This window comes from Xenopus laevis, chromosome 2S (assembly GCF_017654675.1).
Source record: "Xenopus laevis strain J_2021 chromosome 2S, Xenopus_laevis_v10.1, whole genome shotgun sequence".
Classification (NCBI taxonomy): domain Eukaryota; kingdom Metazoa; phylum Chordata; class Amphibia; order Anura; family Pipidae; genus Xenopus; species Xenopus laevis.
Genome location: NC_054374.1, coordinates 29,373,100 through 29,395,472, shown reverse-complemented (window position 1 = coordinate 29,395,472; position 22,373 = coordinate 29,373,100). Strand labels below are relative to the sequence as shown.

Below are 22,373 nucleotides of genomic sequence, written 5' to 3'. Positions count from 1 at the left end.
CCTGCCCTTCGGGCTGGCCACATCTCCCAGAACATTTACCAAGGTGTTGGTGCTGGTTATTGCAAAGCTTCGAGAAGAGGGTCTAGAATTATATCACTATCTAGACGACCTCTTATTAGTGGCAAGACAAAAAGACATCTTAATACAGCACAGAGACAAGGTCAAAGCAACTCTCCAAGAGTTCGATGGATTCTCAACGAGACCAAAAGTCAGTTGAGTCCAGTCCAAAGATTAACATACTTAGGAGCTTCTATAGACACAGTCTTAGGAATGATATCTCTTCCTCAGGCAAGAATCTCCAAGGTCAGGGAGATGACTTTGACCATGCTGGAACTAGACTATCTATCTGCCAGACAATTAATGAAATATTTGAGCTCCCTGACATCAACAATAGGACTGGTCAAATGGGCAAGATGGCAGATGCGCCCAATCCAGCGTGTATTCTTGGACCAATGGAAGCATCAAGAGTTGAACTGGAATCAGACAATATGGTTGCCTTGGAAGCTGAAGCATCATCTGCAGTGGTGGGCAACTCTGTTCAACCTAAGGAGAGGAATGCCTCTGCAGGAGCCGGAATATGTAGAGCTGTTCACCGATGCGTCAGGTCATAACCAGGTGGGGATGCCCGAAGGTAGACCTGATGGCTACAGCCTTGATCCGGAAAGTGAGGAACTTCTTCTCCAGGTTCCCTTGTCCCCAGTCGACAGCGGTGGATGCGCTAGTCCAGGATTGGACAGGTCTATGTGCATATGTCTTTCCCCCCTTTCCATTGATATTCAGAGTTCTACAGAAGATCTTTTTCACCAGGATGGAAGCAGTGGTGGTACTTCCAGACTGGCCACGTCGCCCGTGGTATCCATTGTTGAGGAGGATGGCGGCAGACAATCCCTTTCGCCTACCAGACAGGGAGGATCTTCTGTCTCAAGGGTCTCTGTGGTATCCGAACCCTGCCAGGTTGAACCTGATGGCTTGGAAGCTGAGAGGGGAAGGTTAAGACAACAAGGCTGTTCTGAGGCTGTGATTAACACATTGTTGAGGTCAAGGAAGGCAAATACGTCTCACCGGTATTACATGATCTGGGAAGTGTTTCAGGCATGGGCAAGTGAGAATTTTGTGGATTTGTGGAACCCATCAGTGCCAAACATTCTTGAGTTCCTACAGTCAGGCCTAGAGAAGGGTCTGAGCCTGAGTACACTCAGAGTACAATTGTCAGCATTATCCGCGATTCTGGGAAGAAGATGGATAGTGGAACCCTTGGTTTCCAGATTCTTTCAAGCAGCAATCAGGATTGTTCCACCACTTAAGCCACTCACTCCGGTTTGGGACTTGCCTTTAGTCCTGAATGCTCTTGTGGATAGCCCTTTTGAACCTCTTGAACAGGCCACACTATGGAATGCCACCCTGAAAACTGTCCTATTAGTAGCTCTGACATCAGCCAGGAGAGCATGTGAGCTACAAGCTTTATCATAGGCTTTATGATAGGCTGTTTATAGTCCCAGCAGGGGCTAGGAAGGGAGAGGCAGCCAAAACTGCAACATTGAGAAGATGGATAGTGATGGCAATACAGAAAGCCTATAAAGAACAGGGTAAGCCGGTGCCTGAGGGGATCAAAGCACATTCCACAAGGGCCGTTGCATCGTCATGGGCAGCAGAAGCAGGAGCACAACCTGAGTCAATTTGCAGGGCTGCAACATGGGCTACTCCAAACACATTTATTAAACATTACAAATTAGATATTAGATCTGCGTCTTTGGCGCAGTTTGGACGTTCAGTACTGCCGGCCGCAGCTGTAACCTAATTAAATTCTGTTATCAAGCATCATTCAGTTGCCCTCCCATTTAATTGCTAGGGTACTAACCCAAATTGTTATGCTGCCAGGGGATGGCCAGGAAAAGAGAAAATTAATTAATACTTACCGAGATTTTCTTTTCCTGGCCATACCCCCTGGCAGCATGCCCACCCTTTTCATTGTCCGTCCAGTACATCAGGTAAAGACTGGTGAGGGCGGGAAGGGGGTGGGTATTTGTAAGGTTGCTTGTTAACCCTTCTGTGTCCAACCAGTACAGGGATAAAACCCAAATTGTTATGCTGCCAGGGGGTATGGCCAGGAAAAGAAAATCTCGGTAAGTATTAATTTTCTCTTTTCTTACAGTCCCCCCCCCCCTACTTTTAAGGGCAACCAGTATTGTACTTGGTTTTGGCCCCTTTTTCACTGGAGTCTTTGGCGCCATTCGCATCACGCGCGCAACTAATTTTTTGACGCGGCCGTCAAATTTTTCTCTCTCTCTCTCTCTGGAGAAGTTCTGCAGAAGTGCACAGAGTATTTTACACTATGGACCAAAGCACAGGAGCTTCATATCAAGGCTCTGCAGCTCCAAGTGAATTTACAATTGTCCCATAAGAGCTCTGTATTAACAGAACTATGGAAAGATCAGATTGCCAAATCCACAAAGAAACCCACTAAAAGGGCAGAAAAGGGAAGGTTCCTTCAGACTATTCCTCAACCTAAAAAAGTTAAATGCATTCGTTTCCAACCACAAGTTCAAGATGACGTCGGTACACTCCGCCATAGCCTTCATGCAAGCTAACAATTCCATGACGTCAGTCGACCTGCAGGACGCTTACCTGCACATACAGATTCATCCAAAGATTGCCGCCATCCTGAGATTTGCCATCAAAGACCAGCACTTTCAGTTCACAATCCTGCCCTTTGGCCTCTGCACGACTCCAAGGGTATTAACAAAGGTCTTGGCACCAGTTATGGCACACCTACGATGCACAGGAATTCACATCCTACCAGACCTGGGCAATTTACTCCTGAGAGCTCAATCTGGAACTCAGGAGACAGCGGACACAGAGGCACACAGAGCAGCCTAGCCATGCAAAAGGTAGCAAAGGCGAAAAAAACTATTATGGAATATACTGTATTTCCTTGTAGTGAATTTAACATGGATACAGTATTACAAAATGGAATAACTTAAGATATATGCAGTACGTGTTCAACCCTCACACTGGGCTTTTAGCAGATGGAGGTCTGGGCCCCCGGCCCACCAGATCTCTTGTGAAGGCTGAGGCAGTGCGTAGGTCCACAAGCTGTTGCTGTAAACTGACCCTTCTCAGGTCCAGAACCTGCTGCCTCAGCTGAGTCTCCTTCTCAATGTCCCTGAGCAGGACAGCTTTGTGCTCCAGTACAGCCTTCACATAACCCTCAATAAAGACCTCGACCTCTGTCCTTAGCCCCACAGTTCTCTGCGCCAGAGCCTTCCCTGCCTCCTGTACCCCCCAGAGGGCAGCCTCCAGCTCTTGTTTGTGGGGCTTGAACTCCTGTAGGGCCCTGAGCAGAAACTACCGGTGCCTCCCCACACATTCAGCCGCCGGCCTCAGCTCGTGGCCTCTGTGATTGGTGATGGCACAGTCCCGGCAGCAGGGCACAGTAAAGGGCTCACAGAATAACCCAAGCGCCTGCAGTGCAACTTGTAGCAGGGGGAGAGATGTGCCCCCTATGGGAACAGCCAATCAGCAGGTCCGGGAGGGAAACTTTGTATACTAAAAATCCAAGGCCAATTTGACAGGTGTGTAGGCCTCGCATATAGTATATATAAGCGCACTAACACTACACCCCCCAAGTTGTATGCACCCCCTCCAAATCTACATGCACCTCCCCCAAATCTATATACACCCCCTCCAAGTTTATGTGCTCCCCTACATAATCCTCTGCCCTCCTCCAAGTCTATATGTACCTCCCCATCTCATGTTTCAATAGGAACCATAGGTTGTGGCCTCAGATCTCTTTGGGGTGCAGGGACCTGCTGTGCAATTTGCACCCCTTATCACTCTAGCACTTGTGCCTTTGGGCATCAGTAAGTGACCCTGATTTGTATAACCTCTTTAGATCTGGAATCCCCCCAGCCTCTCCATGAAGCATTTCTAGATGAGGAATAGTAAAACAGGAAGCTGGTGCTGTGTGGCCCCTAGCAGTAGCATACATTTGAGCTCCCTGCTATGTAGGGGCCCCAGGACTGGATGAAACTAGCTTGTAGCTAGTTATATGTGAATCAGCAGCTTAGCTATTTTGTAGCCACAGCCACAACCCTCTAGCCCTTCCCTCGTACTAACTGTGGCCCCACTTTCAGCGCAGGCCAACCCACCAACACAGCTGCAGCTGCCGGCAGATAAATATTGGCCCGACCCACTCTGATACCCTCAAGCTAAAGCTGCAGTGTGAGGTTTGTAGGATAAAGGGGAAGTGGGGGTTTCCAGAGAAATGGGGAGAGTTGGGCGAGTGCTGGTGCTTTCCTGTACCTGAGGGAAATATAAACACAGCCCACCCCAATACTCAATGGATGGGCCCCAAATTAGGGGAAATCCTGCCCCCAGCACATTCACTGTGCCTTATAACGGGGAGTTCCCCAAAACAGGAAGGAACAGCCGTGCTCTCACCCAAGATACTCTCATAAGCTCCCACTCTTTATATACAGGCTGCTCCTAGGGTTGCCACCTTTTATGGAAAAAAATACCAGCCTTCCTATATTCTTGCCGTTTTTTCCTATTAATAACATTGGCATCAAGCTTCATTTTTACTGGCCAAGCCGGTAAAATACCGGCCAGGTGGCAACCCTAGCTGCTCCTGTGCACCCACATACAACAGCCCTATATACCTGTGTATATCAGGTTTGGGGCCCTTGCTGTAGGGCCCAAGAAGTTCTAGTTCCCCCATTGAGTAGCATGAGAAGGACTGAGCAAAGAGTACAGGTAAGTCACATGGCAACTGCAGCCCCTCCACTCTGCACTTGGGCAAGATGCACCTCACTCTCTGCCAGCCATTCCGGTAACAGCTCTTCTACCCCCTCCAGCTGGCAGCTCCACTTCAGAATCACACACTGGGCACAATACACTCCACTGGGTGCCCGCGGTTTGCCCCTTCCCCAGGGCACTGAAGAGCTCCAGTTTGGCCAGGCAATCCCCACACAGAGGGGGTCCTACCCTGGGGTTCCTGCCTGCTGCCTCCTTCTGCCATAATCTCCTCTGGGCCCTGCCTGCAGCTTCACTGACTCACACCTGATACAGATATTCCTTCAAAAACTCCTGATCAGAACCAGGAAATCCGACAGGAGGGACTTGAGGGAAGGAGTTTGGGAATCAGGGCTCCCTCAGCTGTAACTGCCTGGATTATCCCCAGTCTGGCCCCAACTACCCCCCCCCCAACCCTTGTCCCACAGGGAATGCAAGAAATGTGCCTCCTGTTGCACTAACTCTCTACATATACTACAGACTCACACTGGGACAGAATGCTCTGTTATACAGATAGCTAGAATCTCAGCTGCCATAAAGCAGGGCAGGACTGCTGTCAGGCCCGGATTTGTGGAAAGGCCACCTAGGGCCGGGCCTAGGGGGGCGGCATGCTGCCCAACCACACCCACATTGGTTCAAAAATACTGGGTACAATAATTTTTTTAATTTTCGGTGCGCCAATCCCCATTGCTCCAGTCCAGGTGATGAAAATTTGCACGAATAAAGGGGAGGCGACAGGGGCGACGGACGGTAGTGGGCCTAGGGGCGTCCACTATGTAAATCCAGCCCTGACTGCTGTTTCCAATGGGGATCAGATAGGATCTGTGCAGCGACTGGGGCAGAATGCTCTGTTATACAGATGCTACACATCCCTCTAAAGTGAATTTACTGTGGGGCCAGTAACATGCAGGAACGTGTAACCCCCAGCTACAGGCACTCAGGAGAAAAGCGAGAAGCTGAATAACAAATCCCAGGCACGGACTTTCCCCCAAACCAGTGGAGACCCAGAATAAATTCCCCCACAGTCCAGGCAGCAATGGACCCGCCCAGGTGAGATGCAGGGGTCGTGTAAAAGCTCCGAGGTGGGCGGATCGGCGCTAACTGCCTCACACTGAGTCACCGGCACCTCCAGATGACAGACAGAGCCGCCGACCAATCCTATCCAGGGTTAGTGACGAAGGCCCGCCCTGGCAGAAGTGAAAGTGTCAGTCGGTCGGAGCCTGTTGGTCTCGGTGGAAATTAGGAAGATGTTTAGGCCCTGCCTGGGAGTTCTTTCGTTACTGCTGATGGTGTCGGTGCGACTCGGTAAGTACCGGTCTCTTCCCCTGGCCCCACAGCTGCGCCCTGACTTTATCTGCCTCCAGTTGACTCTGCGCTTCCCTCTTACCTGACTTGTGTCACTGACACCTCCCTCAGCCGCTTTACTCAGGGGCCCCACGTCTCACTGACACCTCCTTCAGTAGATTTACTTAGACCAGTCTGAACTCCAACTTAGATGGTCAGCTCTTCGAGCCAGGAAGCTCCTTCACAGGCTCAGGCCGCAGTGTGTGGGTTCAGGCGGGTGTAAGAGGCCACAGACACTCCCTGTTGGGGACTAGTCTGATTCCCAATGCAGAGCTGCAGCTCCTTCCACTTACTAATTGTGACTGTATATTTGTATTCAGTAATATAATGTGTTTGTTCTGTTACTGTATTGTCCTGCTGTACTTCCCAAAGGGAAAGAGAACTCTCCTAGCGATGGCCATACAGCGAGACCAATGGAAAAGCAGTGGTTGTACATTGATCTTTGGACAGAGACAACTTTTTTCCAATGTTGGTTCTGTACATGACCACAATGAATTTTAAATGAAACAACTCAGATGCAGTTGAACTGCAGACTTTCAGCTTTAATTCAGTGGGTTGAACAAAAGAAATTTCATAAAAATGTGAGGCACTAAAGCCTTTTTTTTTTTTTTAACAGAATCACTTCATTTCAGGGGCTCAAAAGTAATTAGACAAATTAAAAGACTGAAAATAAAATGTTAATTTCTAATACATCATGGACATCACCAGATTTTGGGTTTCCTCCTTTTTAATGCTCTGCCAGGCCTTTAGTGCAGCGGCTTTCAGTTGCTGTCATGAAGTTTAGTCTTTAGTCTCCGAAGTTTTAGTCTTTCAATTTGTTTATTAATGACCTGGAGGTGGGAATTGAAACTACTGGTTCTATTTTTGCAGATTATACTAACTAAATTGTGCAGAACTAGGGGTTTTTGGAGATAACAAGTTGTCTAATTCTGGGCAGTGTCATTCTGTGGCTACTAAAGCAAATAAGATCCTGTCTTGCATAAGAAAGGGCATTAACTCAAGGCATTAAAACATAATTATGCCTCTTTATAGGTCCCTAGTGAGGCCTCATCTGGAGTATGCAGTGCAGTTTTGGACTCCAGTCCTTAAAGGGGAAGGAAACCTCGTCGGCGCTAACCCCCCTCCCGTGTATTGCCCCCCCTCCCTCCTCCCCGCTGGCCTACCCCTCCCGCTGGGCAAATGCCCCTAACTTGTTACTTACCCTTCTGCGCAGGTCCAGTCCAGGGAGTTCACAGGCGACATCTTCTTCCACGCGATCTTCTTCCTCCTTTGACCGGCGCATGCGCAGTGGATCTACTGTGCATGCGCGTGACTTTTGGCGCATGAGCAGTAGATCGGTACCGGCGAAGCGATCCTACTGCGCATGCGCCGAAACGCCGGTCAAAGGAGGAAGAAGATCGCGTGGAAGAAGATGTCGCCTGTGAACTCCCTGGACTGGACCTGCGCAGAAGGGTAAGTAACAAGTTAGGGGCATTTGCCCAGCAGGAGGGGTAGGCCAGGAGGGAGGGGGGGCAATACACGGGAGGGGGGTTAGCGCCGACGAGGTTTCCTTCCCCTTTAAGAGGGATATAAATGAGCTGGAGAGAGTGCAGAGACTAAGTGCAACTAAATTGGTTAGAGGGACGGAAGACTTAAATTATGAGGGTAGACTGTCAAGGTTGGGGTTGTTTTCTCTGGAAAAAAACTCCTGGGTTGCTTTGGCTGTATGTTTTGGGCCATTTTTCTTCTGTATTATGAAACGCCTCCCAATCAATTGACTGCATTTAGCTGGATTTGAGCAGACACGGCTGCTTCTGTTCTGTGTCACATCATGGATAAACTCTAGTGTCCCAGTGTCACTGGCAATAATGGAAGAAGATATCGGCACACAAGGCATTCAAGTTGCAGGGAGCACCCAGCATTTTTTAATGTGCGGAAAACGCAACCCTTTTGTCAAGCATGTGACAACCGTAGTGCAGAAAATACAAATAGGGTGGTCAATTAATAAATTAGCATATACAATTGGTAAAATAGCAAATTGTGTGAAGAGTGACAGCGAATTGTTATAAAATTAATCTTAAAACCCCCCCCCAGGGAACATGTTCAGTGTCCAAAGGTGTTTCTTAATTGTAGTAATCCATATTTGGATGGATTAATACCTTCGGTGCAAAGGTAAAAACCAGTGTAACAATTTACCTAAAAGGAAACACCACTAGTAAATAAAATAAAACAACAAAAGTAACAGTAAAAATTAGAATAAGGCAAATTGGCAACATTTGTAAAAAAGTTACAACATATCGTACTACCCCTGCATTTAAAGGGAAGGGGAAATTTACCTGTCCCTGGGTAGATGATTCAGGATGATGTCTTATAATTACGTATTGTGTATATCTTCATTTAATCTAACTTTGATGGATCTGGATGTTTGTCCAACATAAGATAAACCACAGGGACATTCGATGCAATAAATAAATATATATATATAAAGAACCCTTTACGCGTGTTTTTGGAGCTGTGTTGTGGATATGTGACCATGTGACCTGGGATTATCCCATTACAATGGCCGCAATTCCTGCAAGAAAAAGTACCATTGGAGTTGTACCTGGTGTGGCCATGTTCACCTAAATCATATTTGGGGTTGGGTTTGATAAGATATATATTCTTGCCCCGTCTATATGAAAATAGTGGTGGTGACTGGAGCAAGTGTCCATATTTAGGATCACTACTTTCAACAGCCCAATATTTAGATATAACCTTACGAATGGCTTTTGAGTTACTGTCATATGAAGAAATAAAAGGGATTATTTGTGGCCTGTTAACCTTTGTGTTCTTTTTAGCAAGTAGCTCCTTCCTAGGGGTGGCTTGTACACTCATTCTGGAGGCTTCAAGACTGGTTCTATCATAACCTTTCTCGATAGATAAGCATATCCGTAGCTTCCTTCTCATACAATTCATCGGTTGAAGTAATGCGTCTCACCCGTTATAGCTGGCTTTTTGGGAGACCTTTACACAGCCTTGGAGGATGATATCAAGTTGGTCTTAATAAATTATTTCTGTCGGTAGGTTTGGTATAGACTGAAGTAATAAATGAAATACCCCTGACAGTAATATTTACATCAAGAAAATGTATTTTAGTGGAACTGGTCTCCAAAGTGAATTTGATAGTGGAGTGTACCCCGTTTAAATACGTCAACAACTCATCCAGTTCTGCCCTTGTACCTGTCCATAGGAAGCATGTATCATCCACATAGTGCATATACGCATGTATCAGATAAAAAAAATGGTCATTGGAAAAAATAAAAGTTTTTTTCAAAAAAATCCATGTAAATGTTGTTATAGGCAGGTTATAGGCAGGTGCCATGTTGGCACCCATGGCACAACCCTGTAACTGTAGAAAATAATCATCTTTAAAACAGTGCCACTGGCAGCCATGCACGCCCAAGCCATCACACTGCCTCCGCCATGTTTTATAGATGATGTGGTATACTTTGGATCATGAGCTGTTCCACACCTTCTCCATAATTTTTTCTTGCCATCATTCTGGTAGAGGTTGATCTTGGTTTCATCTGTCCAAAGAATGTTTTTCCAGAACTGTGGTGGATTTTTTAGATGTTTTTTAGCAAAGTCCAATCTAACCTTTCTATTCTTGGTGCTTATGAGTGGCTTGCACCTTGCAGTGCACCGTGCACCCTCTGTAAAAGTAGAACTAGTGTTCCGCCAACAACTAGTTGGTCTGTATTCCTACTTTTTAAATTCTATGCTAAATAAAAGCAAATTTTTAAACTTTATCATAGAGTGTTTTTTGGGATATTTTTTGTATTTGATTCTCTTTATGGTAGACTTGAATATATATATATATATATATATATATATATATATATATATATATATATATATATATATATATATATATATATATATATATATATATATATATATATATATATATATATATATATATATATATATATATATAATATATATATATATATATATATATATATATATATATATATATATATAAGTTGTCTCTGTCCAGATATTTATGGACCTAACTTTACAATTCATTGGTGTTTCCCAATAAACAGGTTCTGAGAAAATTATGTGGGGGAGCTCACTCAAATAACTGATTTCAGTACAAATAATATCTAACAAATTAACAGCCTTTTGCACAAATCCTGCATGTAGAGAGACATGATGTCTGGTGTTTTTAATAGGATGAGCTCTAATACATCTTCTAGGCAAAAGGAGCCCCTGTAAGATATATTGGATGTAACTGTCAATGACTATCTGACACCCAACCCCTGCTTGAAGAGAGAATGAAGAGAAACCGACGATGAGCTAGAGATAGTGAAAATAAACTTGATTGTTTCAGAAACAGTACAGAATATTTAATTAATGTGGAGAGGCGGGGCTTAAGATATCAGGGCCATGTGCCAGCTCTCTTCTCATTTGTATATGGTACATGCGCATGGTTCAGGCTGAAATCAGAGCTAATCAGTAGTGACTAATAGCTTGGCACCATCAGAATGTATGTGAGACAATGGGTTCCCAGCACTGCTTCATCCGCCATAAACACTGCGAGTAACAGTGCTGGGGGGAAGGCTGAGGGTAACAGTGCTGGGGGGCACTAAAAGTCATAGTGCTGGGGGGGAGGCTGCGAGTGACAGTGTGGGGGGAGGCTGTAAGTAACAGTGCTGGGGGGGCACTACGAGTGACAGTGGGGGGGGAGTCTTCAAGTAACAGTGCTTGGGTATAAGGAGTAATGTTATTTATATAAGTGTCGGGCAGCAGTGCAGCTCTGTGTGTATCAGTAATTTCCTGCATGGAACCTCCCTATACACCATTTCCTTTTCCACTGCCAAATATAACTCCCTGCTACAGAGCGGATGGGAGTTGCCATTGTTGTTTGTAGTACAGCGACACAACTGCTCAGTCTGTATGAGTGCCACTAAATGCCTAGGATACCGCTAGCTCTGAGTACATTGGCCTCATTCTACTGTGTTTCCCACAATCTTTAGCTGTTCGGTAGCTGCAACTGTGGCTGATATTCTACAGTGGGATTCTTTTAGAGCGTATATGTTATCTACTGTGTATCCTGTGCTTGAATGGCTGCCCCCACGGCTACACAGCAGCTTGTTTATATAAACTATAGTAGTGCTTATCTGTTATCTACTGTGTATCCTGTGCTTGAATGGCTGCCCCCATGGCTACACAGCAGCTTGTTTATATAACCTATAGTAGTACTTATTTGTGATCTACTGTGTATCCTGTGCTTGAATGGCTGCCCCCATGGCTAAACAGCAGCTTGTTTATATAAACTATAGTAGTATTTATCTGTTATCTACTGTGTATCATGTGCTTGAATGGCTGCCCCCTGGCTACACAGCAGCTTGTTTAGATAAACTATAGTAGTACTTATCTGTTATCTACTGTGTATCCTGGGCTTGAATGGCTGCCCCCATGGCTACACAGCAGCTTGTTTATATAAAGTATAGTAGAGTTTCTGAAGGAAACACACCAGTTGAACCAGTGCAGCACAACACTACATTATATTGTCTTTCCTTTAAATCACATATTGTTTGGTTCCTTTAAGTACAGAATGTTGGCATTATATCTCAGTACAGAGAGGTATAACCACATTCTGACTGTGTATGAGAGGTACCAGAGCTGCATCAGTGTCACTAATATTTAGGTGCAGTCTGACACCCTTGGGCTGCTGTGCTGTCAGCCATTGTCTAATAACCATCTGTAATATTCCCTTCATCATTATGTCATGGATTGCCATATGCATGCCCCTCTCCCTGTATGCTGCCAATATTGTTCTAGTCCCATCCACTGCCTGAGTTGCAGGCTCCCTTCTCCTCCCCCTGGAAACTCCCATCAGAGAGTTCTAGTCCCACCCACTGCTTGAGTTATAGACTCCCTGCTCCTCCCATTGGAAACTCCCATTAGAGGATTCTAGTCCCACCCACAGCTTGTGCTACAGCCTCCCTACCCCTCCCCCTGGAAACTCACATCGGAGTGTTCTATTCCCACCCGCTGATTGAGTTACAGCTTTCCCGACCCTCTCCCTGTAAACTCCCATTAAAATGTTCTAGTCCCACACATTGGCTTTGTGAATGATCAGTCCAATGAAATGTTCTAGCAGAGTTAGCGCCAGGCAGGTTCTGCAACTGCCAAGACCCGATTCAGTGATACAGAACAGGACAGTACAACTAGAGGCTCGTTCATGCAGGAGTATCAAAGCCGGACTTGCTATGCATGCTGGGTGTTATGTAAACCACTTCTGATTGGCCCACACTGAGAGCTGCCTTGGTGGCCCCTTCCCTGTGTCTGTGACTGGCGCTGATGCCTTTCTTGCTTGTAGTGCAGGTGGCACCTCTGCCAGTCTATTTGTGCCTGATTTCCCCCACCCCCCTCAGTACCTCCTGCCATTAACATAAATAATATTAGTTTGTGATTGTCAGCTGGGACTCCTGACTCCATTTTATTTTCAGCCCCAAACCTGCCAGACCCAGGGTTTGTCATGTGGCCATTGCATTGAGATGAAGTTGGTTAGGGTGGGTGTGGGTATCAATAGCACCAGACCTGGCTCCCCCCTACACATCCGGTAAACAAGGTTAATTAAATTTTTTGTGCCACTTTGCAGTTAAATTCTTCATTGTCTGAAGTAACTGCCTGTGCCAATGCTTCCCCATGGCATTCCTAGCGCTGGGCACATTGAGCACAAGCAGTCACTTTTAGTGAGGACTGTACAGGGGACACTCACTACTGAATTTTCTCTTGCAGTTTGGGGTGAAACAACAATAAATAAGGCTGTTAATGGATCTGTAACCTTTAACCTGATGTACTATGCTGGTGCCACAGAGATCACCTGGAAGTTTGGTCAGGACAAGTTGGCAGAACTTGATAACGCTGGGCAAAACCATTTTTATCCCCCGATGGACAATGGCAGAGCTAGTGCGACCTTCGATCCTGGGAGTCTGACCATTAATCAACTGCAGAAGGAAGACAGCAACACATACACTGCTGAGATTCAGGTCGGGAGGGAAACTCACACTGACACTTTTACCCTAAAGGTGTTTGGTAAGTGCCTGGTGGGGGGGAGGGGGGTGTTTCAGGGGGAATTAACTGATGTAATGAACACAAAGTGCCAAACAAGGACATTTAGTCTGAATATTGCCACAAATCTCTTCCCTTTGGCTATTAACACAAGTCGTTTGTGCCTAAATTGTCACCCAGAATACAGGCCGGCACTCACTTTTGGGTAACAATAACGGCTCCATGTGTCACTGTCCAGTCTCTGATATAGAAAATATTCCTTGATTGACATTGTTTGTGCCACTCACATCTCCTTATTGTGCCCATTACATTAAAGGGCGAGTTCACCTTGCAGGGATTCTGGTTTAGCTGGAAAGGGTGAGAGCGCTAAGCAAGCTTAGCTGAGGCAGAGGCAACACAGTCACTGGTCTGTATCTGCATCTAGGCTTGCCACCTGGTCGGTATTTTATTGGCCTGGCCGGTAAAAATGATTGCTGATCCCAATGTTATTAATAGGGAAAAAAGTTAAATATATAGGAAGGCCGGTATTTTTTTCCAGAAAAGGTGTCAACCCTAGCATCACATGACCATGAAAGCTTGTGTAGGAAAGTAAAGGGTAAGTCAAGACCAGAAATAACATGGGCTTGTTTATGAACCATGGGCAGAAGGTCACAGTCCTTGTTGTATATGACCCCAATACCCTAGGGAAGCCATGTTGAGATTCTCTGCACCCCAGTCAGGTTAGTAAGGGACCTTTAGGGTTACAGATGGGAGATACAGTAAGGAACCAGGGTTGGGCTCACCGGGGCATTTCCATGACTCCATGTGCACTTTGGGCGTTTCAGTGGGACAGTGTTCAAAAATGCAGTTCCCTACCAGAGCCCCCTACTTTACATGGACTCTCGAGGTTCAAGGCAGGGACTGGACTCCACTGTAACCTTAGTGGGTTTTAGGTGTAGGGGTCCCTGACCACTTGCCTACTGGTCACCACTTGAGCCCATCCTTGGAGTACCCCAGGAAGGACTTGAGATCTCTCAAACAAGGATCACACACACTTACACGTATGTTATGATTACAACGAGTCATCCTCGTTCTTCAGCAAAATAAATTTAGCTGTTATTTTGTGGCTATTTGTCATCCAGCGAGGCCAACATGTCTCAAAGCAAAAACTAAGATGTTACCAGTCTAGTTCTGCATACGTCTCAAGGCTGCAAAAGCAAAGGTCACAAAGCTATAATATGTGGCAGTGGGCAGATACGCTTAGCCTGAAGGTGTTCTAGCCTTGCATGATTGCAGAAAATAATATTATATATACTCTTAGCATTGCCTTTCACAAGGATTTTGGGTCAATATGACTGACTGTGTGTTGGTGCCTCTGATTCTCTCCTGTAGACGTTGTTCAGAGACCTAATGTGACTTGTACCCAGGAGAAGGAGACGAATTCCCTAGTCCTGCACTGTCATTCCCCAGGGAATGTGCAATACCAATGGCAGAATTCCTCCGGTTTTGTGTCTGCCCAACAGAATCTCACTGTTACTGACCCAAGTGTTTATACGGATGGAAATTTGACCTGCCATGCTCAGAACCCCGGTTCCTCCAAGTTCACCTCCTTCCTACTCTCCTCCTGTGTCCGTGAGTATCTCTCTTCTGGGCCTCTGTGCTCTGGGGCCACTATCAGTCTTCTCCGGTGTGTTACTCGTAGACCACACAAGGCAATGTAGAAATTGAAGGAGAGCTCTCTGCCGATACAACCAGCCTATGAATAATACATTCAATGGAAAGCTGTTCTGATTATGATTCATGGGTGCTTAGCAATTCTATAGTTCTATTCACTACTAGTCACAAGGTAACGGGTATTTAGTGACAGGTCAATGTACCCCACACCATTTACCCTGGGCTACATGCGTGTTCCACATATGTACATGTTAGTGCTGGGGTGTTTGTATTGGACTGATATAGATTACAGGTAGTGACGTCACTCCCAGTTCATAGGTTTCTTTGTTCCCTGTGCAAGTACCAAAATCCAATGCCTATTATTTAATATTATATACAGTACTACTCCTTGCACAGTGTAACATTCGGCAACAGAGCTTGTAGTTTAATACCTAAGGTGGCAGAACATCATGGAAAATATGTAGCCATGTCACTGGCTGACTTTCTAGGGTGTTGGTATGGGATAAGGTCGCACTTGTATGACTGGCACTAACCCCAGTTCTGCTTTTGTCTTTCAGAAGAGGAGAAGGGACACAGAACACATATCATCATGATCCTCCTCTTTGTTTGTGTTGTGATTGTGATTGTGTCTGGAATCATTCTCTGTAAGTGATCAACAAACACGTTTTCTATCTAAATTCCCCTGTAGCTCTGTTCATAGTTATGTTACACTCATACCTAACTGGGGCGGGGGGTTCACTATCTAAAAAGATACCCGGATGTAGCTGGGTGAAGGGAGGGTTTTGTTTATACAGAGGCTTCCTATTCAACGTCTCAGGAAGCAGAATTTGACTTTAGTTTCAGTTTAAAAATTTGGCCCTATTAGAGAAAAACAAAAACCGCAAATATTTCCTAATTAAAAGAATAGGCAGAAGTGTTTTTTTACGTTCAGTACAATTCCTATTCATTGCTAATGGTGGAACATTGGGATTACTGTCCCTTTAACAGGGTTTGAACAGGGAGTTTGAAATAGGTTCCACTGCAGAAAAGAAAGATAAGGGTTCCCTCAGGTTGTAGGGGGGGGGGGTTAGGGGTTTGTGGCCTGAGGAGGGGCTCCTGTTTAGCTCATGGGATGGTACTTACCTCACTGGGTTTAGTTAGGTGGGTTCAATGCACAGGTGCCAGTTGCTCTGATGTCCCAGAAACTGATACAGTCCCATAGTTGCCCAATAATAATATTGCAATAAGTGACTGCCCCCTGCTTACTGTATCCAATGACTTCCCTTCAGGGGCAGATTTCCTGTCATTTCACTGAATAACTGAAACATTTTCTATATTTTCTTTATCCGTAGATAAGAAAGGGAAGTTCTTCCACAGAGCTGAGCAACCAAAGCCGGAGGGACAGAACCTAAGTAAGTTTGGATCATGTGCTGGTCATACCCATGTGCACCACCTGCAGGTACAGTTGCCACCTGGCCAGTAAAAATGATGGTTGATCCAAATGTTATTAATAGGGAAAAAAGGTAATATAGGAAGACCGGTATTTTTTTACCAGAAAAGATGGCAACCCTACCTGCAGGACTCACAAGGTGGGTGGGGGGATTGTAGGAGAGTGCACAAGTCTGTATTCTCCCACACACTAATCCCCATGCCCTTTTTGTCATTGTTCCCAAGGAATGCTGGGAAATATTGGGGGGGGATCAAATAATGGGACCTGGGGTATGGCTGCTTTAATGTGAATTTTCTGATTTTTAGATTCTCCAGAAACCCTAAATGCAGAGGATATGAGCCCATAAGTTACACTAATGAATATCAGGAAACTGTGAGTATGAAAAGAGGAAATCGTAGGGCTCCCTGGGGAAGTCTAATGGGCTTCATAGTGACCCCCCAGCAGCTTGTTTATATAGTAGTGTTTCTGAAGCAAACACACCAGTTTTACCAATGCAGAGAAACACTACATTATGTTTTCTTCTATTTTGAATTTTTGGTGTTACTGTTCCTTTAAGTGAAAAATATCACTCCCCTGTGGGAGTCAGTTGGGGGGTATGTAGGAAAGGGGGGGACACTGACCTGCCAGATATAAATATACATGTGTTATTGTTACACAGCTGATTCCTCAGATTGATAGGAACCATGATACTGTCTATTTTCCTTATAATATAATATATTTGTACCCAACTGGCTGGTTTGAGGGTTCCTACTCTGGTGTTTGGCAGTATTGCACCCCACAGATGCAGCATGGGGTACATTTTGTGTTTCTGGGAAACGTCCAGTTGCATTTGGTGATATTTATTAATTCTTTGTGCTTTGTCTCCAGGTCGGCAGGCGCAGGACTTTTGATTGGACAGTATTGGGAGGTCTCCACACAGACACACATTGTAGAAATTAGAGGAAACAACTTGCGACTTTCCCACAGAACCCCAAGTACTGGTGCCTTATACTCATTGCTTTGTACATGGATCTGCCTATCCGTGTTCTACTCCCAAAGGCACCACCCCCCTGTGAGACCATGTCCCTCCTCCTACCATGGCATATCGGTCTACAGTGTAGGCGGCATCCCTGCACTACCCCATGCTGGGTACAACTCTGCTCATATCGCATGTATTTATTGTGCAATTGGAATGAAGGGGACGTGAGCTGCAGCTCCCGCCAAGGATTCTCCCAGCCTGGAATGATCTTGTAGATCCCGCCTCCTTCTTGGCTGAGGTGGATGCGGTGCCGACACAGGAGGAGACAAGAATTCTGCTTGTGCTTTTTGTCTAAGGACCACAAGGAAGAAGTGCATCTTAGCTTGGTGTGTAACTGTGTGTTTTACTTCAACTCTAAAATGAGTTTCTTTAGGGCAGACTAAATCAATTCCAAGACCGGGTTTTTTTTAAAAAAAAACAAAACAAAACAAAAAAATTAACATTTTTGCTAAGTCTTCCAAACTTGAACTTTTGAGAGTCATCAATCAAAAACATTGCAACTGAAGCCCAACAAGATACTATAGAAGTCCACTTTTAAAGGAACAGTAGCCCAAAGCACCATAAAAAAAGTAATACATATATAATATGTGTCTTGCCCTGCACTGGTAACAGATTGTGTGTTTGCCTTTATAAGCAGTACAGGTATAGGATCTGTTTTCTGGAAACCCATTATCCAGAAAGCTCTGAATGACGTAAAGACCGTCTCCCATAGACTTCATTTTATCCGAATAATCCAATTTTTTTTAAATTATTTCCTTTTCTGTGTAATAATAAATCAGTAGCTTGTACTTGACTAAGATATCATTAAATTGGAGACAAACCCAGCCCATTGGGTTTATTTAATGTTTACATGATTTTCTAGTAGACTTAAAGGGGGTTGTTCACCTTCAAACAACTAGTTGGTTTCAGATAGATCACCGGAAATAACGACTTTTTCCAATGACTTTCTATTTTCTATGTGTGACGGTTTTTCTTATATTGAGGTGTAAAGTGTAATTTCTCTCCTTCTGAAGCAGCTCTGGGAGGGGTGTCGCCGACCCTGTAAACTATTCTAAATTGATACATTTAGTTGATACATTTCTTATCTTTGTCCCTGCTGAGCAGAATCTCTGGGTTTCATTACAGGCAGCTGTTAGAATTGATACAATAGTTGCTAATACTCCAGAGATGCTGCTGAGAAATGTATCAACTCAATGTTGCAAAATTGTAACTGTTCACAATCTGCACCTGAATTACTGAGCTGTCAGACTCAAACACCAGAGACACGAACACTCAACTTTAAACTTAGATTTTGGAAAAAACGTAAAAAATAAATAATGGAAAGTAATTGAAAAAAGTCTCTATTTCCGGGGAACAATCCATAAACAACTGAATTGAAAAAAGTGTTTGGAAGGTGAACAACCCCTTTAAGGCATGGAGATCCAAATTACGGAATGATCCTTTATCTGGAAAACCGCAGGTCCCGTGCATTCTGGATAACAGGTCCTATACCTGTATTATAGTTTGTAAAAATACACTGCTGTGTAGCCGTGGGGCAGCCTTCAGTCTGTAATGGGGTGAAGAGGCAGGTTACACAGCAGGTAAACTCTGTAGAATACAATGGGGTTTGTTCTTACACAGGGATCTAATTCTATTGTATTCTATAGTGCTTACTATAAGTGTCCCTTTGTTTGTTTGGTTTTTTGGCCAATTGCTCCAGAGCTGGTTCGTGGGCTGAATTTGTCGCCAGCCCAACCACCCCTACACCCTGCTCCAAGCTCTACTTATAATGGGTGGTGTTTATTTATATACTTCTAATGCACAAAAGCTATAAATAACTTGTAAATGATATCCTTATAAATGGTGAGTTCTGATGTCATCAGTTATAAAAAGTGAGTTCTGATGTCATGACTCACTGAAACGTGTGTATTATAATAAATAAAGTACCCCAGTTGCAAAATATGAGAATATTAGAAGTCACCTCGGAGTTCCATGACCTGTATAAAAACACTCGGCCTCGTGTGTTTATATGGTCATGAAACTCCTCGGTAACTTATAATATCCTTATATTTTACAAGAGAGGGTACTTTAATCACTATATATTGAGTGTTGGAGCGGCCGTGGATAGAAAAATACGTATGTAACTGGCAGAAGTGTGTTGTACCCCTGCTTCCCATTTGACTCACATCTCCCCACACCTTAACCATGGGCTCATCTGCCCCCCAATGTAGCAACTCTCCTGTCTGAATGAACTGCAGTCTGATTGGCTCTCCCGCAGCATATATGATATAGCATATATATATATATTTTATTTATTTATGTTGTCTGCTGATGACGGGATGCTGGTGTGCCTATAGGAATGGGGTTTGAGCCAATCACACGCACAGACACATTCTTTCTGTCATATGGGAGATTTCTATATATTTTAATGATCGTTTGTTTCTATAGCCTCAGCGAGTTGCCCAGCATTTTGCCTTAACAGGCCTCTTGCAGTAATGTAGCAAATGGGCTACAGAATAGGGTCAGAGAGCCCGGTGAACAAGAGCTTGTAATCTAATGTTTCTTATGTGTATTTAAGGGCTGGGGCACACGGGCAGATTCAGGGAAGAGACTAATTGCCTCTTCTTCGGGGCGACAATCTCCCCGAACTGCCTTCCGCCTATTAAAATGAAAAATCGCAATGCAATCTCGGCGCTTCGATTTCCGAAGTTGCCCCAAGTTCCCTCGTGAGGCAGCTTAGGGCCACTTCGGAAATCGAATCGCTTTGAGTGCCATTGCGCTGGTGTTTTCTCATTATAGCAGCGGGAAGGCAGTTGGGGGAGATTGTCGCACCAAAGAAGAGGCGATTAGTCGACTGGCGACTAAATCTCCCCGAATCTGCCTGTGTGCCCCTGCCCTAAGGGCTAGTCCACACGGGGAGATAGCGACGCGTTTGCGGTCGCGGCGACAAAGCCCCGCGACCGGCGCAGGCGACAGTTTTGTATGGGCGCCTATGTAAAAACGCCTGTGCTAACCACACGAGGCGATGCGCTTTTCAACAGTCGCCTGAAAAAGCCTGGCGAGGTGTAAATTAAAAGACTGGACTATGAACAAGAGAGGCCTTAATGGGGTTGTTCACCTTCCAAACACTTTTTTCAATTCAGTTGTTTTTAGATTGTTCCCCAGAAATAAAGACTTTTTCTATTATTTTCCTTTATTTATTTTTCCAAAATCTAAGTTTAAAGTTGAATGTTCGTGTCTCTGGTATTTGAGTCTGGCAGCTCAGTAATTTAGGTGCAGAACTGAACTGTTACAATTTTGCAACATTTAGTTGATACATTTCTCAGAAGCAACTCTGGAGTATTAGCAACTATTGTATCAATTCTAACAACTGTTTGTAATGAAACCCAAAGATTCTGCTCAGCAGGGACAAAGATAAGAAATGTATCAACTAACTAAAACTAGAACAGTTTATCGGGTCGGCGACCCCCTCTCTCAGGGCTGCTTCAGAAGGTGAAAAATTACACTTTACACTTTAATATTAGAAAAAAAGGTGACACATAGAAAATAGAAAGTCATTGGAAAAAGTTATTTCTTGTGATCTATCTGAAAGCAACTAGTTGTTTGAAGGTGAACCACCCCTTTAAGAAAAACACAAGGACTACAATATAATAAAATTTTGGAGGCAGGGGTCAGACCCCAACAGCATATTCAACAGCAAGCTGGTAAAGAAGCAGAAGAGGGAGGCAAGTAAGAAGAAGAAAAAAAGGACCAATTGAAATGTTGCTTAGAAAAGTCATTCTATAATATACTAACAGTTACATGTAAGGTGAACTCACTCTTAAGTACCCTAGTGTAGGCCGTGCTCATAACTGAGCCTGTGTAGGATCATGGGTTGGGGTTAAACCTTGGTAATATGGTGGCAAGTCATCCAGTGTTGGGGTCAGACTGATCAGCTGCTTAGCACCCAGGCATTGGAGCATTTATATCCTGAATGTTCCATGCCAGTGTGCACTTGCCCACATTTCCTTTTCCTGGAATGTAGCACAGCAGTAGCACCATAAGGTTAATGGCACTTGCCTTGTCATGAATTGGTTAAGATGGCTCTTCCCACCCCTTTGTGATGACTATATGAGCTGACAAACTCCCAATAAGCAGTGGGAATTGGTGCCCACTGCCATGTCTCAGTGCCACGTGATCTTCATTTTCCTGCTTATGGCAGGTTCCTATAAAGGAAGAAAAATGGCTTCAACTAGGGTTCAAATTACCCCCCCAGCAACCATGCATCGATTTGAATAAGAGACTGGAATATGAATAGGAGAGGGCCTGAATAGAAGGATCAATAATAAAAAGTAACAATACAGTTGTAGCCTTACAGAGCATTTGTTTTTTAGAAGGTAGTCAGCGACGCCCATTTGAAACCTGCAAAGAGTCAGAAGAAAAAGGCAAATAACTATAAAACTAAATAAATAATGAAAACCAATTGAAAAGTTGCTTAGAGTTGGCCGTTCTATAACATAATAAAAGTTACTTTAAAGGGACCCTGTCATTAGAAAACATGTTTTTTTCAAAACGCACCAGTTAATAGTGCTACTCCAGCAGACTTCTGCACTGAAATCCATTTCTCAAAAGAGCAAGCAGATTTTTTTATTCAATTTTGAAATCTGACGTGGGGCTAGACATTTTGTCAATTTAGCAGCTGCCCCTGGTCATGTGACTTGTGCCTGCAGTTTAGGAGAGAAATGCTTTCTGGCAGGCTGCTGTTTTTCCTTTTCAATGTAACTGAAGGAGTCTCAGTGGGACATGGGTTTTTACTATTGAGTGCTGTTCTTAGGTCTACCAGGCAGATGTTATCTTGTGTTAGGGAGCTGCTATCTGGTTACCTTCCCATTGTTCTTTTGTTTGGCTGCTGGGGGGGGGAAGGGAGGTGGGTGATATCACTCCAACTTGCAGTAAAGCAGTCACATGACTTGGGGCAGCTGGGAAATTGACAATATGTCTAGCCCCATGTCAGATTTCAAAATTGAATATAAAAAAATCTGTTTGCTCTTTTGAGAAATGGATTTTAGTGCAGAATTCTGCTGGAGCAGCACTATTAACTGATTCATTTTGAAAAAAAATTTTTTTCCCATGACA

At 44.5% G+C, this 22,373-nt stretch overlaps 1 protein-coding gene and 1 pseudogene across 1 annotated transcript; one reads left to right on the top strand and one right to left on the bottom strand.

Annotated features, from left to right (window-relative positions):
* Positions 1–2,999: 2,999 nt before the first annotated feature.
* On the bottom strand, positions 3,000–3,753 carry LOC108708877 (annotated as a pseudogene).
* A 1,853-nt stretch (positions 3,754–5,606) lies between these two features.
* On the top strand, positions 5,607–17,687 carry LOC108709306 (SLAM family member 6). The gene is made up of 7 exons (XM_018249028.2): positions 5,607–6,096; positions 12,907–13,203; positions 14,551–14,790; positions 15,390–15,476; positions 16,164–16,223; positions 16,567–16,633; positions 17,129–17,687. Exons 1-6 carry the CDS (start codon positions 6,039–6,041, stop codon positions 16,605–16,607), a joined length of 783 nt encoding a protein of 260 aa, XP_018104517.1. The 5' UTR covers positions 5,607–6,038; the 3' UTR covers positions 16,608–16,633; positions 17,129–17,687.
* Positions 17,688–22,373: the final 4,686 nt, after the last annotated feature.